The sequence below is a fragment of the Podarcis bocagei genome (genome assembly GCF_964188305.1).
Source record: "Podarcis bocagei genome assembly, chromosome: 9".
Classification (NCBI taxonomy): Eukaryota; Metazoa; Chordata; class Lepidosauria; order Squamata; family Lacertidae; genus Podarcis; species Podarcis bocagei.
In genome coordinates this window covers 66,478,336-66,495,294 of record NC_138134.1, presented here as the reverse complement: position 1 = coordinate 66,495,294, position 16,959 = coordinate 66,478,336, and the positions used below count along the sequence as shown (strand labels likewise).

At 43.9% G+C, this 16,959-nt stretch overlaps 1 protein-coding gene across 2 annotated transcripts in view; it reads right to left on the bottom strand.

Annotated features, from left to right (window-relative positions):
* Positions 1–4,167: 4,167 nt before the first annotated feature.
* The window catches only part of WDFY3 (WD repeat and FYVE domain containing 3), a 132,884-nt gene continuing 120,092 nt past the window's right edge, over positions 4,168–16,959 (bottom strand). For both annotated transcript variants that reach the window (XM_081206864.1, XM_081206863.1), the window contains exons 58-66: positions 16,263–16,417; positions 15,256–15,414; positions 14,094–14,273; positions 12,930–13,112; positions 12,197–12,293; positions 10,851–11,180; positions 10,538–10,649; positions 8,982–9,179; positions 4,168–8,028 (exon numbers count right to left, since the gene is read on the bottom strand). In XM_081206864.1, coding sequence (XP_081062990.1) covers positions 7,908–8,028; positions 8,982–9,179; positions 10,538–10,649; positions 10,851–11,180; positions 12,197–12,293; positions 12,930–13,112; positions 14,094–14,273; positions 15,256–15,414; positions 16,263–16,417 — 1,535 coding nt within the window. In that variant the 3' untranslated portion in view covers positions 4,168–7,907. The remainder of the gene's footprint in view (positions 8,029–8,981; positions 9,180–10,537; positions 10,650–10,850; positions 11,181–12,196; positions 12,294–12,929; positions 13,113–14,093; positions 14,274–15,255; positions 15,415–16,262; positions 16,418–16,959) is intronic.

The window sequence follows — 16,959 nt, the reverse complement described above, 5'->3', positions numbered from 1 at the left end:
GCTTCAGGATGAGAACAGAAATTGTGCGGCAGCGGGAGGCCCCATTAGCTAAAGTGATGCTTCAGGTTAAGAACAGTTTCAGGTTAAGAACGGACCTCCAGACCGAATTAAGTTCTTAACCCGAGGTACCACTGTACTAGCTTTTATTGCACTTGACAGGAATACATAGATGTTTCAAAAAGGAAAAAGCAGCTAGATTCATCCATACATAAATTTTAAAATAGCATTAGATGAGTACAGAAGCTTAACATACTTTAATATGGTAAAATAAAGGTAGCTGGGAGTCATTGTGCTACTGTGCTGTTAAGGAAATACTAAGGTTTGCTTTAAAATGGTCAATATTGTTAAATATTTGGGGTAAACCCTAGAAATTAATAAATGCTAGGATTTTGGGTTCTTTGTGATGTGAAAGGATAATATAAGCTGCAAGGGGATCCCTGGGCTGCCTTACGCAAACCAGTCTGGCTGGCTGGGGGCAGAGCAGAGCTGTTAGCATTACAATAGAGAGCCCACATTGAAGTCCATCAACCAGTGTATCTGAAGAAGTGTGCATGCACACGGAAGCTCATACCAATAACTAACTTAGCTAGTCTCTAAGGTGCTACTGGAAGGAATTTATTTTGTTTCGACTATGGGAGACCAACACGGCTACCTGCCTGTAAACAGAGAGCCATTGAGGGTCATCGACAACTCCTTGTACCAGGTGTGACCAGAGACTAGAGATTGGGAAGGTTGCCAGGGTAACTGCTGGGGTAGGACAAGGGGCGTCTGGGAAGAAGAAAGGCTGAGATCCATCTTGGCAAGGGTGAAGGAAGGACTGCCTGCACTGCTGTGGACCATGCTGTAAGAACTGGACCCCCTCCATGCAGCTGGAAGGTGTAAATAGGCAAACATACCTGATTTCTTAAAGCATGACAGCCTCCACCATGTCTTCTATTATCCAAAGGGACACAGACCCTGTGTGGGAGCCTGAGATCCCATACGCTCTTGCCAAGGCTTGGCAAGAAAGAGGGACGGGTGCCGGCCTTTTGTAACAGTATGAAGATAGAATTGGTGGGCTTAAAATGAATACTTGGCAAGTTGTTGCCATTGTTGCTGCTTGCCCACAACACTTCATCATCTAGTTTTGTCATAGGTAAAGGACAACACCTCCAGGAGAGTGGACCAAATGCCTAATTCTTAACCGACACTATTTTGTGGCAGTTTGGTGTTGCGTACCAGTGGTATCTTGAGTGGGCACTAGGATACCACCAGGTGGGATGTTCTGAAGCTATTCCTGCTATTCCCAAGGTGTGAACTGGCACACTAATTATCTGGAAGCACCTGCTGAAGGACAGGCCAGCCAAAGGCAGTCTCCAAGCATACATGTAAGTCCAGCTTTTAATGCATCATCAAAGAACTTGGATTGGTCCAAGTTACTGTCTGGCACATGTCTTGAAGAGATGTATTCTTGAGAGTGCAGCATCCCAAGTCAATTGCTAGATCTGTTGCATGGAAGTTTACTGTGATGCTTGGAGTGTTGGTACAACTTAGCAGGCATCTCTGTTCAACATCCCTGGCCAGTCGGGACCAGAATGAAAGTGAGGGCCCCAAGTCTGAAGATCCTGAAACCATTTTGGAAAACCCATGCCTCCTTGGCCAGAAAAGAGCCATAAACATGATGGTTGCCTTCTCCTGATACACAGTCTTGAACACTCAAGGAAGCAAAAGAATGGGAGGGAAAGCATATAGCAAGCCCAGAGGCCATGTCAAATCGAGTCTGTGCAACCCACAAGCTATGAAAACCTGGTATAACACCACCTGAGTTGGTGGTTGACATCAGACACGAGTAAGTCTATGTGTAGTCTCCTGAACTGACATAGAATTTTCCTGATGACTGTGTTGCTGAGCTGTGATTTCCCTGGGCATCAGGGTCTGTCAACTCAAGTCAGTCTGCATCAGTGTAGACTCTGTATATGTGCTCTGCTATCAGAGCCAAGATTCTTCTTCACCCAGGACAACAGAAATGTTGCCTCTGTTGGATGGATTTGAGGTCAGGATAGGCTATATTATTTTCACAATTTACCCTCCCTGTTACACATGTGAGCAGAACTAAAAAACTTAAAAACAATCAATTAGCAGAGTTTTAAAACAATTCCATGCAACGTTAAACTTTTGGGACTAGGTTGTATAGCCTCTTTATATATTGATCCAGGCTGTGGTGGCAGACTGGATCATTCCCTTTCCCCTCTTCATTAAAAGAATCACGTAAGAGACTGTAGACATAGCATTAAAAGCAGTGATTACTTACATAAGGTCTTGCACTTGAGTCAGCAATAGCAGTAATGAAAAACAAGGCAGACATTTTTACCTCTAGATTACAAAACACATACAACTAATCCAGAACGCGGCAGCTAGACTGGTGACTGGGAGTGGCCACCGAGACCACATAACATCAGTCTTGAAAGATCTAGTACGCTTCCAAACACAATTCAAAGTGTTGGTGCTGACCTTTAAAGCCCTAAACGGCCTCAGTTCAGTATACCTGAAGGAGCGTCTCCACCCCCACCGTTCTGCCTGGACACTGAGGTCAAGCGCCAAGGGCCTTCTGGCGGTTCCCTCTCTGCGAGAAGCCAAGTTACAGGGAACCAGGCAGAGGGCCTTCTCGGTAGTGGCGCCTGCCCTGTGGAACGCCCTACCACCAGATGTCAAAGAGAACGACAACGACCAGGCTTTTAGAAGACATCTGAAGACAGCCCTGTTTAGCGAAGCTTTTAATGTTTAACAGACCACTGTATTTTAATACTTTGTTGGAAGCCGCCCAGAGTGGCTGGGGAAACCCAGCCAGATGGGTGGGGCATAAATAATATTATTATTATTAAAAAGGAGTCTCTGCTTGAGCAGAGATCAGGTGACTGTCTCAGAAGCATGGTGAAGAAGAAAAGCCGAGTTCAAAGGCAGAAGGCAGTAGAAAGGATTAAACCCTTGTGTCCTTTTTCATAGATTCATGGAGTTGGAATGGACCAAGGACTATCTAGTCCAACCCCATACAATGTAGGAATCTCAACTAAAGCATCCATGAAAGATGGCCATCTATTTTCCCGCCAGAGAACTAAAGGAAGTGATGTCACAGAGAGCTGTCTCTCTAGTAATCTGCAACTCTCTGAGTCTTAACCTTTTGACTAAATTCTCACAGCCTCCACCTGAAGACTAATGTATGTATGAATATGTGACCATGCTGTGACCATGTTTTATGTTCTTTAAAAAAATGTTTAGGAGTACTCTCTTTTTCCTACTCATATTGAAATACTGCCCCTCAATGAAGCCAAACTTAGATTCACAAAATGTTTAGGGCTATGCGTACCCCTGTGTCCCCCCAGAAGCAATGGTTCTTCCTCATTTTCCCTTCTGAAAAGCACTACAACTATGGAGAGAATCTCTACATCAGACACTTTTTTGGGGTAGAGAAAGGAGGAAGAATGTCATGTCTGTTGCCAGATTTCACCAACAAGAGCACTAGAACTTGTTTCTTTAGTTGACGTGTCCTTTTGTAGCAGCGGAACCACACCAAAGTATAAAATCAATCTTGTATTAAAAAGCAAGGACAAAGGCCTGCCATGATTCACGCTACCACATGAAAGACAAGCTTCCTAAAATGTCAATTTTTATTTAAAATAAAAAGTGTACCTAGCCAGAAGAGAAGCAGCATTTCAATTAATCTTCTTGCCTCACACCATGAGTGCCATTCTGATTAATTTAAATTGACATGAAAGTCAGCAGAACTTGGAGAATTGCCCGGGGATATATTTTTTTGGCACAAACACTAGACTTACCATAGTCAAAATAAAAAAATTCCTTCCAGTAACCTTAAAGACCAACTAAGTTAGTTCTTGGTATGAGCTTTCGTGTGCATGCACACTTCTTCAGATACACTGCTTCAGATACACTGCATGCACACGAAAGCTCATACCAAGAACTAACTTAGTTGGTCTTTAAAGTGCTACTGGAAGGAATTTTTTTATTTTGACTATGGCAGACCAACACGGCTACCTATCTGTAACTAGACTTACCATAGTTGTTGAAAGCTGTACATTTACAAATGTATTTTTTTCTCCTAAAAGAGATATACACAGAATAATTTGGTGGTAAATAGCAAGTATTTATTTGAAATGAAAACAAAACAAAAAGTACCTGAACTATTGCATTTAATCATGTATTGTAATTGTGTTACTCTACCTTTTTGCATTGGAGACAAATATACAATAAACATTCAAATATCACAGATTGCACACTAGATAGTAATTCTTCTGGCCTTTTACATATCCACCAAAAAAACCCAGAAATTGGAGTCCGCAATATAGTACAAAATTCCACCCCTCCAGTCGTAGCCAGTTATCTTCAATTTACTCCGGTTGCTGTACAAATAAATGGCCATTTACCTAGAGTTTACAAATTAATAACAGGACAAAAAATATACATTGTACTGACACAAAAAGTCAGTTGTGTTAAGTCATGCAACAAGTAACCAAACTTGCTGAAATTAAAAATATTTTCTAAAAACAGTTTTAACTGCATAAATATTTTTTATACACAGTTCACTTACCAAAACAAAAAGGAGTCTTAAATGATACCAAAAAAAAAAAAAGTTTCTACTGATTTTTATACACAAGAAAGTGCAAAATAATGTCTCTAAGGTGTTTTTGCTATTGGACTGATGGATGAAGGGGGTGGAGTTAGCCACTCTCCACTTCCTATGCGTGAACACTACAACTGCACAGTACAAACAAAGGTAGAGCACATGAATGCATCAAAAATGAGGATCACATCAAAGAACGAGGCAGGAGGAGAGATGGGAGCTATGGGACAGTGCAATAAGCTAGAGGTGCTGCTCTGCTCAACGAAATTAAATGTGAAACCACAAATTTGGGGAAACAGAGCTATTCAGTCCAGAATGCTCTGATAAGTCTATGGAACCATACTAGACATTGTTTAGGTCATTAGAGCAGCAGCTGCAGGGGGACTCTCAGTGCTCAACTGGGCCAAGAATCCAGCCATTCACTCCAGTGGAGCTTGTGTAGGACTTCCATGTCAGGGGCCACAAGAATGAATGGAGGTTATGCAGTGCCTGTTTCGTGGTGCAGCTGAGCCCCCAATTTTCCCTTTTCACACAAACAGAATACACAAACCTCTTCTATCCATCATCTGGCTACACAAATGAGTTCTGGAAAAAAACTCATCCCAAAGTAGGCAGCTGAGAAGTTCAGCCCACAGAACCTTAAATATACCTATTACTACGCAAGTTTGACGCAATCAACCACACAGAAGAAAAAAAAAATCACCTTCCATCTTGAGGAGTGGCAAATGTAAAAAGTGTAGAATAACACTGGTACAACATGTCTATGTAGTTAAACATGCTAAAAAAGGAGTAAACATCTCTACACATCCTGCTGTCTTCTAACAACCCAGCAATAGTTGTAACTGTGCTATCCAGTGCTTAGAATTTTATTTTCAATAATTTAGGGTGGTGGTTTTTTTTTTTTAAAGTAAGAAACCCAAATTCTCAAGCTAGAGAGACTTCAAGTTAAGCTGTTCTTCTAATGTTCAGTCTTTCCTTAATAAGAGAAACAAAAATTCGGTGGTGTGAAGGTGCTTTCAGAGAATTCAAACACGTTTTTTTAAAAAATATTTAAATATCTGTAATTTGGAAACTAGTTTTATCAGGTCAAGATCTATAAACCACTTATGTTTACCCATACTTAAGGCTATTTAGTTTGACAGGTCAGAATGTATGCTGGGACTTAAGTGACTTGGAGATCATATCGTTAGGCTGTAACAACAAAGTAAAAAGCAACTAAGTGTGGAAACTGACTTTCCTTGCAGGGCAAAGTAGGCGAGGCTGCTGGATCAGTGCCATTTGTATCCAAAACCACAGAGTGGGTGAAGTTATATTAATAAATTTGCATGCATGCGTGTGTGGAATGATTTCCTTGGGGACTTGAACACAAATCCACAAACTGATCTAATTCTTGCAGTTCATAACCATTAAAAACATCATCATCAAAACAGACATTTAATCTTCCAATCAGTGCATACATCTCTATCACCGGGGATGTTTAAGCGGACAAAAATGGTCAGTGAGTTCGATTTACTGTCAAAAGAAAGTACTTAATCAATATAAGCAGTACGGAGTGTGTGTGTGTGTGTGTGTCCCATTTAATCTTGTGTAACGCTGCAAGGTACTCAGACCACTGTAAATGCTTCGTCTTTCCCAACTGAAGTGGTACAGATCTGAGAATGTCTGCGTTTTTGCCTTAGGGTTGTGCCCTGTTCCTTTTTACTTGGTAGTGTGCCAGGGTTTTGGTTCTGTTGCTAACGTGACCGTCAACTCATCTGCTGCGAAACAGCAGCGGTGATCTGGGAAACTGAACAAGGCCAATTCATCTCATCACCTGTTTACAACATGGTATACGTTACAGTGAAATGAAAACAAACAGCACAATAAAATAAAAACAAACCACCACTTTCCAAGGCCATGTTCCAAAAAGGATGCCCATGGATTGCGCCTGATCTGTGTATTCCCCCATCTCTACAGACAAGATGGACTGGAGAAAAAGTGACCCGAGAAAGAAGTGAGAAACATAAGATCTTAAACCACTAATGTATGAAATGCCCTTCTTCAATGAAAGTTTGAGTAACATCCCCCAAGTTGATGGTACGCCAATGAATGATAAAGGCAGCCTAAATAATAATAATAATGAGTTAAAGACAACCCCAGCAGAAAAGCCCAGTTAAGGGGAATAAAAGGTGGGCAATTGTTCTTGTGCAACTCCCATTCACTTCAATAGGCTCTGTGCAAGAGAATCCCCCTCAATATATTGGTATTAGCATCCAGTTGTACCAGCAAGGGTCCCAAGTCTGTTATTTTCTTCTCTGGGGTAGGGTAATTCTGAGTTTCATGCAAGGCATTTACTACTGTCCGAAGTAAGATCTGGCCTTTACTGTTGTAGGAACCAGCTGATCCAGAAACTGCAAAGAATGAGCACAAGCCAAGGTCCACATTGTATAAAAAGAGACCATATTAAATATGAAGATAGGCGCTAAATAGCTTCTGTATTTTTTAAAAAAATGAAACAAAAAGAGGGTCCTTATCTTACAGTTGAGAATGAAAGATTCCGAGTCCTATTGCCGCAGACAAGTTGAGGGTGGTTTGCCGCGCCTTTCAAAACTCTCTGAATGACCTGGTTTAAAGTTAAGATATTGCGAGTAACCAAAGAACAAACATGCAGCCCGGGTTTTGAAAATAAAATACAGATAATGCCTCAATGCTTTTTTTAAAAAAAACAACCCACATTCATATTTAAGTAGATGGATGAGCTAAAAATGAGACACAAGGTATAGTGGTTGGTCTGATGTCCCATGTAACAGGCAGTTAAGTTCATATTTCAATAAAAAGGCCATTATATCTATTTACAATATCCACAGTTTGCTTGCGAAGAAGGCAGATTTACAACTATCATCTAAAAAGCCTTCTCCTTCCTGCAACACAAATAAGGTGACTAGCTCTACAAAACCAAAGACAGAACAAGGGGTGGTTAATGATGGGTTTTCCTTCCCAGCCACGTTAGCAGGGAAGGCTGGGTCTTGTGGGTCCTCGCTGCAGTTGCGGCAACTGCTCGTCTCTCCGCCTGACACTCGCCGGCTGCATGAACGCTTTCAGCCCCTTCTCTGAAAATGTACATGGAAAATGAATGATCCCTTTTGCTCGCAAGTGCTTCGCTGCACAGTACAAAGACGAAGTGTCCAGGGCTAGCGTTGCAATCCTTTCTAGATGTGCTGCGTGTTCCTTCCTGCAATGAATTACGTTTACCGAGTTCCTGTGGGCCCTGCAGTGCTCAGCCTGGCGTTTTGTGTGGCTCGCCTCTGCCTTGTTAATTCCAGGATCCCTCCTCCGGGCCTCGCTCGTGCTGAAGGTTGTAGTAACAGTTCTGGCAAACCCGCACCGGGGAGGAGATTTTCAAACGCTTGATTTCCGACTGGAAGCGGCTGCACCTGGCGGGGGGGGGGGGAAGGCACACAAAAATGTGAGTTGTTATTTCTCTCTCTGCACCCGCACTTTATTACGGTGGATGATGAAGCCTTCGGACTGGGCTATTTCTCTTACACGAGACTTGGCAAAGAATTGTGGGAGGTAGACTGTTTCCCTCCTGCATTTTTGCTCAGAATCACATGGTTCTGCTGTTAGAAGAACCTTGCTCTAGGGGCAGGGGTGTTCTTGGGGCACCCGGTCATCTTGAGCAAGGGAAAAACCAGCAATCGATCAACGGAATCCAAGGGGTCATGGTATAGTGACAGTACTACTGAAACAGAAATGGAATTTCCGGGGTAACTAGTGTTAAAGTGGCCGGCAATGGGCTTATAAAGGATCGGCTGTTCTGAGAACCAGCACTAATGTTTACAGGAGCTCCTGGAAACAGGGTATTCCACTTACGCTATTGTGGGTTTAATTTCCGCTCTAGGCCAATTAATGAGCTCTATCCTACCTTTCTCAAAATAATATAGCACCAACTTATCTAGAGTAAGAGAATTTATTTATTTTTGGTGGGGGTATCAGATTTGCTAGCGAAATAAATAGGGTGCCTGTTGTTATCAAGAAGCAGCTCTTCAGACAAGTTGTGTACAAACGTAGACTTGCCAGGGGCAAGTTTAATGATATTTAGAATTCATTTTAAAAAACAGATTAAGGTCTGGTTAACTACAATAACAAGTTTTTCTCCTTTTTTTGTAATGTGCACAATACCTTTTTTCTGTTTTGTTTTCTACATGGGTACTATTTCTTGTTGCTTCTTTTTTTGTGTCTTATCTTATTCCGTGCACTTGTAATTCTGTACTTTTTATTTTTCAGTAAAGAATACAAAATTAAAAAGAAGCAGCTCTTCAGATGCTAGCACTTCTTTGCGAGAACCAGTCTGTAAAGAATTTACAGGACAGACCATCTTTCTTACTTCTGACAGAAGAGCTGCCCGCAGTTTCTGCAATGGTGGCGCCTTTCAGTAAGAGAGAAACGGACGGAGCAGCTGGAACAACAGTCTCCTCCCTCATCTTTCACCCAGTGGTCAGCTGCAGAGCGGCCGGGCTGGTCACTCACTGACCAGCTGAACACTCTGCCTCTGCTGTCGCCTACGAGAATCCTGCTGTGATCCCTGAAAGGAGAAACGGATACGCAAAGACAAATTAGCACTTGATTTAAGCATTAGGAAGTAGCCTCAAGGCTAGAGAGAAACACATTTTTTAAAGCCAGAAAATACTAGGCCAAAGGTAGCAGCTTTGCTCCACATCCTGCCCCCCCCCCCCCGCGAATTGCTGAATCAGAGTAAGGTCTACCAGGTCAGACTCCCAACTTTGAGAAAAGGTAGGGGAGCACCAAAGACAAATGAGAAAAAAGAGGGGGGGGGGAGGTGTCAGAATGGTAACCAAAAAAAATACAACAATTGTAAAGAAGAATAAGAATGCCCAAAGCATTTCATTAAAGGCCTCAATGTGTTCATGGCACCCGATACTCTGACGAAGGGTAACTCTGAACACAGTAGCTATACCTAGATATCATGGCTTATACAGTGGTACCTCGGGTTAAGTACTTAATTCGTTCCGGAGGTCTGTTCTTGACCTGAAACTGTTCTTAACCTGAAGCACCACTTTAGCTAATGGGGCCTCCTGCTGCTGCCGGAGCACGATTTCTGTTCTCATCCTGAAGCAAAGTTCTTAACCAGAGTGTCAGGGAACTGCCATCAGTGCCGGAGGGAGAGAGCAAAATCCAGAGGGATTCCAGAGAGCGTCCCAGGAGTGGGAGAGGCAGCCCATCTTCTGGGGAAGAGAATCAGCGTAGCACCAGTGGAGAAGGGGGGCAGATGGGGGAAGCGGCGAGGCGATCCCAGGACTCCTTGCCGGGAACCAGCGGGGAGAGTAGAGGTCCTCTGCTGCCTGCGCCCTCCTTGCGCAGAAGGCTTTTGCGCAGAGAGAGTAGGAGGAGACTAGGCGTCAAAGAGCTTATTTACTGGAAGAAGTTCAAGAAACGCCCACTGATGGATTCTGCCAGCGATTGAGACAGCCACGGGAGAGTGGCTGTCCGGACAGAAAAGGTTCACTCAGGCAACCCAGCCAGGTGTTTGCACCGGCTTACGCACGAGCAACCCCTAGAACCACTACACCGAGGTACTATTTCTGGGTTAGCGGAGTCTGTAACCTGAAGAGTATGTAACCAGAGGTACCACTGTAGTTGCATCTCCTATATGTCTAACCCAGGCACTCCCAAACTCAGCCGTCCAGTTGTTTTGGGACTACAACTCCCATCATCCCTAGCTAACCGGACCAGTGGTCAGGGATGATGGGAATTGTAGTTCCCAAACAGCTGGAGGGCTGAGTTTGGGGATGCCCGGTCTAACCATTTCAAAGCAATTTTCAGTTCCAAAGTTGTTTGTTTTGTTCTAGCCGATCTAAAGCTGAAACCACTACTGTGCCTTCAGCTGATATACTGGGGACACACAGAGAGCAGGTCACTCACTTGGAGATGCCCAGTGCTGTGATGTCTGCAGGATGTGCGTTGTCCTTGCGATCAAAGGCTGTGTGCATAGTTAGTTTGCTCCGGAACACTAGCTGCCGCTCCCATCTGTAGCCTAAGAAAGGAAAACGGGTAACAATGTAAGCAGATGTGGAGGGTGGGAAACACAGCTGCATGGTGCCTGCTCAGGAAGGAAAATGCAGTTCAGGATCTGTGTCCACTTGCCCCAGAGAGTACAGGATTTATCTGGGCACCCGGAAACCTGCCCAGGCAACACACTTCTACTTTGGCATGATGCCAAGAGGAGTTTCCTTACCTGGCTTGAGCTTGCTGTAATGTCGTAGTTCCCCTGGATTAGGGTGTGGGTGGTTAGCTTGAACCTGGGGGTGGACTTTTGCTTGCCCCTCGGAGTAGTTCACGAAGATGAAGCCATCCTTCTCATCCAAGCTGAGCTGGTCGGACCAGCGCCTCGAGTCGTCAGAGCTGCTGTCTGCCGACCACGCAGCTGCTGCTCGGGCTGAGGACGAGCGAGGCCTGTGGCTGGTGCTGCCTGGCTGGCTCCGGCTTTCCTGCAACTTCGGGTCCTGGCCAAGGCCCTGGTCTTCTGCTTCTGAATCGCTGCTGTCCTCATCCGGGGCTTCCTCTCCTGTTACATGCAATGCGTTAAAAACAAACAGACCCAGTCATGATTCGCTTTCCCTCACTAGACCCGCTCCTCTGTAACTCTGACATAAAACTTAGGCCGAGATACATACAAAGCCCATTAGGGACATTAGTACCATATTTTTCACTCTATAAGACGCACCTTTTCCCTCCTAAAAAAGTAAGGGGAAATGTGTGTGCGTCTTATGGAGCAAATGCAGGCTTCGTGGGCTATCCCAGAAGCCAAAACAGCTAGAGGGAGCGCTCCCTCTTGCTGTTCTAGCTTCTGGCTTAGCCATGCAAAGCCTCTGCAGGGCATGGGGAGCCTTCATCCCACTGCCCTGCGGAGGCTCTGTCCCTTCCCCCACCTCCCGCAAAAGCCAGGAATAGCCGCGCTCCCTTTAAAGAGCCGTGTGGAGCATGTGTGCAGCTCTTGGAGGCTTTTCCCCGAGGAGGGAAAAGGGCAAGCCTATCAGTGACGGGCTGCCCTTCTCCCTCCTCGGGGAAAAGCCCACAAGCGCCGCACACACGCTCCTCGCAGCTCGTGAAAGGGAGCGCTGAGCAGTGTCTGGGATGCATACAGGCTCTGCTCAACACTCCCTTAAATTTTTTCTTCTTCTTGCATTCCCCCTCTAAAAACTAGGTGCGTCTTATGGTTGGGTGCGCCTTGTGGTCGGGTGCATCTTATGGAGTGAAAAATACAGTATGCCTTCCATGCCAGGGGGCAGCCGAAGTGGTGCTCCCCGATATTGTCAGACACCAAGCCAGCAAGGAAAATGATCAGGGATGGTGGGAGTTAAAAATAAGTTATTAAAAACTAATAATGTTATTGTTTTACTCTTCTCATTCGCTGTTTTGAGATTTATTTATTTTAAAGCAATCAAATGGTATATAAATGTATGAAATAAATAAATAGAAGTATAGCCCCAACTAAGGTATAGCCCCAAGCAAAGGTTTCTGACTCCTGAGCTACACCTTGAATAATTCAAAGCTGAACACAAAGCCAAAAAGAAACAGCACCTATTTGGGTTTCCGGACACTCTTCCTGCATCTCGAGCGCCTCCACAGGTTCAGGAGCTGGAGTTTCCGGGACCTGCAGAAACTCCATTCGCCAGAACTAGGAGAAGGAGAGATGAAAGTGTGAGTCTGAATGCATAACCCCTTGTCGTGTAACCTGGCTTTCAACCTGATACGATAACAAGACATGGAGCAAAGTAACATTGAAAGCACTCAAGGAGACACAAAAATCAAGGCACATTTAAATTACAATCAAACTAGGTTTCTAACTGTATGCCCCAAAACTAGTGGATGGGCTATTCAACAGCTTTAATATATGAGTAAATGAATATGCCATTGAAGAATTCTGAACAGATAGGAGCTGCAATTAAGAATGAACCTGGAAATCCTATATAAGTCCTGTCATCCTGTTTCCCACAATAGATGCCAATGGGAAGCCCACAAAGAGGACAGGAGTGCAATAGCCCTCTCCCAATTAGCAAATTTAGATGTAGAGTATATAGCTATCACACCTAGAAACCACTGATGGCCTTATTGTCCGTGAATCTGTCTAAATCCCCTTTAGACTTCAGATTCATGAGTTTCAATGCTGCCCCACTCCCTTTCCTCCGAAACTCTCAGCATTCAGCTTCACTGGATGAGCCAGGTTCTCATATTATGAACAAAAACCCTTCTCTGCACCACGAGGTATGCTGCCGACCCCCAGTTTTATTTCTACACGACTGCTGGTACTTACTCGGACCACTCCGTCCGAATGCCCCGTCACAATCACGTTCTGGGTATCCCATTCGTTCATTTCTGACATGCAACAGCACAGGATTTGCTGGCTGCGCCCGGTGAAAGTGTTCACACTCACGATGGGGTTCCCATTAATGCTCCACACGTGGATGTAAGTGCCAGCGCAGGACACAATGTCTCCCTGAAAAAAAGGATAAATGTTTTAGGCACACTTAGATCTCAACATTGCCATTCTTTGCCATCCCGGAGGAGAAACGCATCACGATTTAATATGAAGAACAAAGGCGTGGTCTGGCTGGAAACTCCAAGAACCGATGACTTGAAACTGACCCCATCAGGAACTGATCTACATAGATAAGAGGCTGCAATCTAGTTAAAGACAAACTGAAAGGCCCTGTAATATGCTACTGCTGTGGCACACAAACAATGTCCCTGCAATAGCAACTGTTATCATTCGGGAAAGACCATAACAAGCCTACATGATGACATGCTTTCCATTACAGTGGTACCTCGGGTTACATACGCTTCAGGTTACAGACTCTGCTAACCCAGAAATAGTACCTCAGGTTAAGAACTTTGCTTCAGGATGAGAACAGAAAACATGCTCCGGCGGCGCAGTGGCAGTGGGAGGCCCCATTAACTAAAGTGGTGCTTCAGGTTAAGAACGGACCTCCGGAACGAATTAAGTACTTAACCCGAGGTACCACTGTATTACAGCAGGATGAAGCCACAAGCAGCTTAAAGGCCAATGGAGTATTGTAGGATCTCTGGTACCCTCCAATGCCTGCTCTTCTAGTGACAGTGCCAAAAATTGATGATAGGTCTCCCCCTACTCCAGAGTCAACTTGCCTAGTTACTGGGCCAACATGATGGTCAGGTGAAAATATGATAAACAATGGTTTTGGAAGAAGAGAAGGGAATCTCTGGTTGACCCCCTATAGTAAGTTTTTCTAAGTACCCAGCAAGCTGCTTTCTGTCTGCAATAAATCACACAGTTGAAACCTCAAAAGGGGCTCCATGATGTTTTCATTTAATAACTTGGAAAACGTCACTAACTAGGGGACATATGCAATCTGGAGCTGAAATGGGCGCAACCAGCTCAAGAGTGATTTTCTACATTTGTCTCTCTTCTAAGAGAAGCAGTCGATGTTCTGATCTGTACCGTCAGTTCGTTGATGCAGAGGGCTGACACGGGGGCCCGGTGGCCACGAAGCTGCGTTAAAAAGGAGAGCTTGTTCAAATCCCAGATGATGCAGGTGCGGTCCCGAGACCCGCTCACAATGATGTGATAGGCCAGAGAGGCTGTCAAACACGTGACTGCTTCGGTGTGGCCAAGCAGCGCCTAAAAGCAGAGGAAGACAGAAGAAAACACATAAAGCATTTACTGCAAAGTGCTGCAAATACAGATATTGGAATAGTTTTCCTTCGGAGAGAGGGACAAGGTGGGTGTATGACACTATTACTAGGTTGCAGAAGACGAATTAAAATCTAAGAAACACAATGCTACGGAAACTGAATAGTGTGGTTTCTTGCTGAATAACCTCAAACCACTTAAGTGGGGTTTGTAGCCATTTCCCAGGTGAGCCTCATTGAAATGAATGGAGACTCTGCGATAGCACTGGTGAACTGTGTCTAAGCAAATAATAATAATAATAATAATAATAATAATAATAATAATAATAATAATAATAATTTATACCCCGCCCTTCCCGGTTCAGAAAACCAGGGTCAGGGCGGCTAACAACAAATTTAAAACACTTAATTGATGCAACAAAAAACAGCATAAAATACAGTATAAAACGTGAATAACAATAAATTCAGAATTTGTCAATTTAGGGGGGAAATCCACCCAATAAACATTAGATGATCACCAGGGCTAGCTGGCTAAATTAGTCCTATTTGGGCCAGCGAGGAGACCAGGGGAGAATTAGCTGACAACAAGAACAAATTCTCAGCCCCTTCCTTGCCTTTTGCTCACCCTTTGCTGATATAGGCAGACCCCTATGGGGACAAAAGACAGTGGCAGGACATAGAGCAGGGGTGTATTTCAATGGTTTTAGTAAATTGTCCGTGCAGTCACATGGACGTAAGGCTACGGTTGTGCAGGGTGATAAGCAAATTTTGTTCAGAGCTCTGACAGAATCCACAGTGAATTTCTTCCTTTCCCCAGAAAAAAACACCACAACTTTTGGTGATCTATCCGTGTGCCAACAGTTGAGGAAGGCAAAACCTTCTGACTTAGTTCACTCCCAACTTCCCGGATTTAATCAGTACCGATGAACTATGCTTGGGCCCAGTTTTCTGAGACAGAAATCCCGATTTACCTGCTTAAGAGTGAGCGTTCTGGCTTTTTCCTTGGAGGTGCCCATCTCCCATACACAAACAACTGTGCTGGTTCCTCCGGTGATGACCAGCTTGGGATTTGGACAGATGGCACTGAGAACCTGTCCCCATTCCGATAAGCATTCATAAACGATCACGGCCTAGAAAGGTGGAAAAGTAAAACAGCGCACCCATCAATTTACAAACTGTGGCCAGTTTCCGGCATCCTATCACTGTGTTGGTTGGTTGGGGAAGATACATTTCCTTCCACCCAACCTTGCATCCTGGAAGAAAACCAGCTCACACTTCCAAAGGCAGTTCCAGGGGAGAGGCAAAGGATTTCTAAAACTCCCATGCACAACCAAAGAGCTGGGTTCGGAAGCTGCGTTCAGGAGCCGGCTCCTTGGTTTCATGGGCAGGGGCAAAGCAAGGGAAGTGTGGAAAGGATACAAGTAATAGGAGAAGAAAGCCTGGAATCCTCTACCCCCGGAACATAATTCACTCTGTATTTTGGCCAATCTTAAAGTCATTAACATAGCTCAACCTGCACAAAAGGATGGTGCTCATGCAAATTATACTTGTTAATTAAAACATATGTACATTTAACAGACAGATTTCATAAGAAGAAACAACTTTCTGCCAAGTGTTAACTTGCCCCACGGCCTGCTTAGATATCGAATTTATTTATTTATGTTACAAGCTTTCACAAAATGCACCGCTTGATTGTTAAAAACCAACAAACCTCAAAGCAGTTTTTTAAAAAAAGATAAAAACAATAAAATTATCAATAAAAATTAACAGCAATGATTTCAAAAAAATATTAACTAAGAACAGACTAAAACCTGCATCAACTTTCTAAATACCTGGATAGGCTTGTCTGAACAAAAATGTGTTCAGCAGGTTTCTAAAAGGGTACAGTTAAGACACCTGCCTGAGGCAGCTTGTTCAGTCATTGTTTTCCATCATCAAGCATGCAAGTTAAAGAGCCACAAAAATCTGAGAGACAAACCTTGTCTGACTCATAGGTTCCCAGCCTGCAGCTGAGATCTGCATAACCCCAAGCAAAGGTTTTATTCCAGGCTGGCGGAATTAGCACTTTATTCTGCTCCACTGCTAAAATTCCTTTGTCCGTGTACACGATCTGTCCCACACGCTCCTTGAGCTCTGCTCAAAGAGAGAAAGAAAAGAGAGAAAGAAAAGATAGCAGCATTCACAAACAAGAGCTCATAAAAACATTCACTGTTCCAAGATTAGGTGAAAGCTATACCCAATCACAGTAGAAAGTGAGGATATTTCAGAACTTTGTTATCTTTCTGAGAAACCTGCTTACACTACTGAAAGCTCTGAAAGAATTTAAACAGTGACCAGTGATGTTAAATTCTTATCAACTCCCATGACACAGAAGTGTAAGAAACTGGATAAGAGACTTTCAAGGGCATAGAGCTACTGAGAATGCTTCAGGAATTCGTTAATGCTCAAAAGAGTCTTACGTTTCAGCAGAGCAGTGAGAAAAGTGGCTGGCGAGTATCAAAATAACTTTGTATAAATTCAAACACAACCATTCCATTGTAAGAAGACTTCTGTTCAGTCCTCTAGCAGTCTAGCGACATGAATCTTGTTCATGGTTCAGTGTGCTAGAAGCAAGGCAAATCTGAACAGCACAAAGCCTAAGGGAAGATCTGTAGTGGAGGCACAATGTAAGGCCG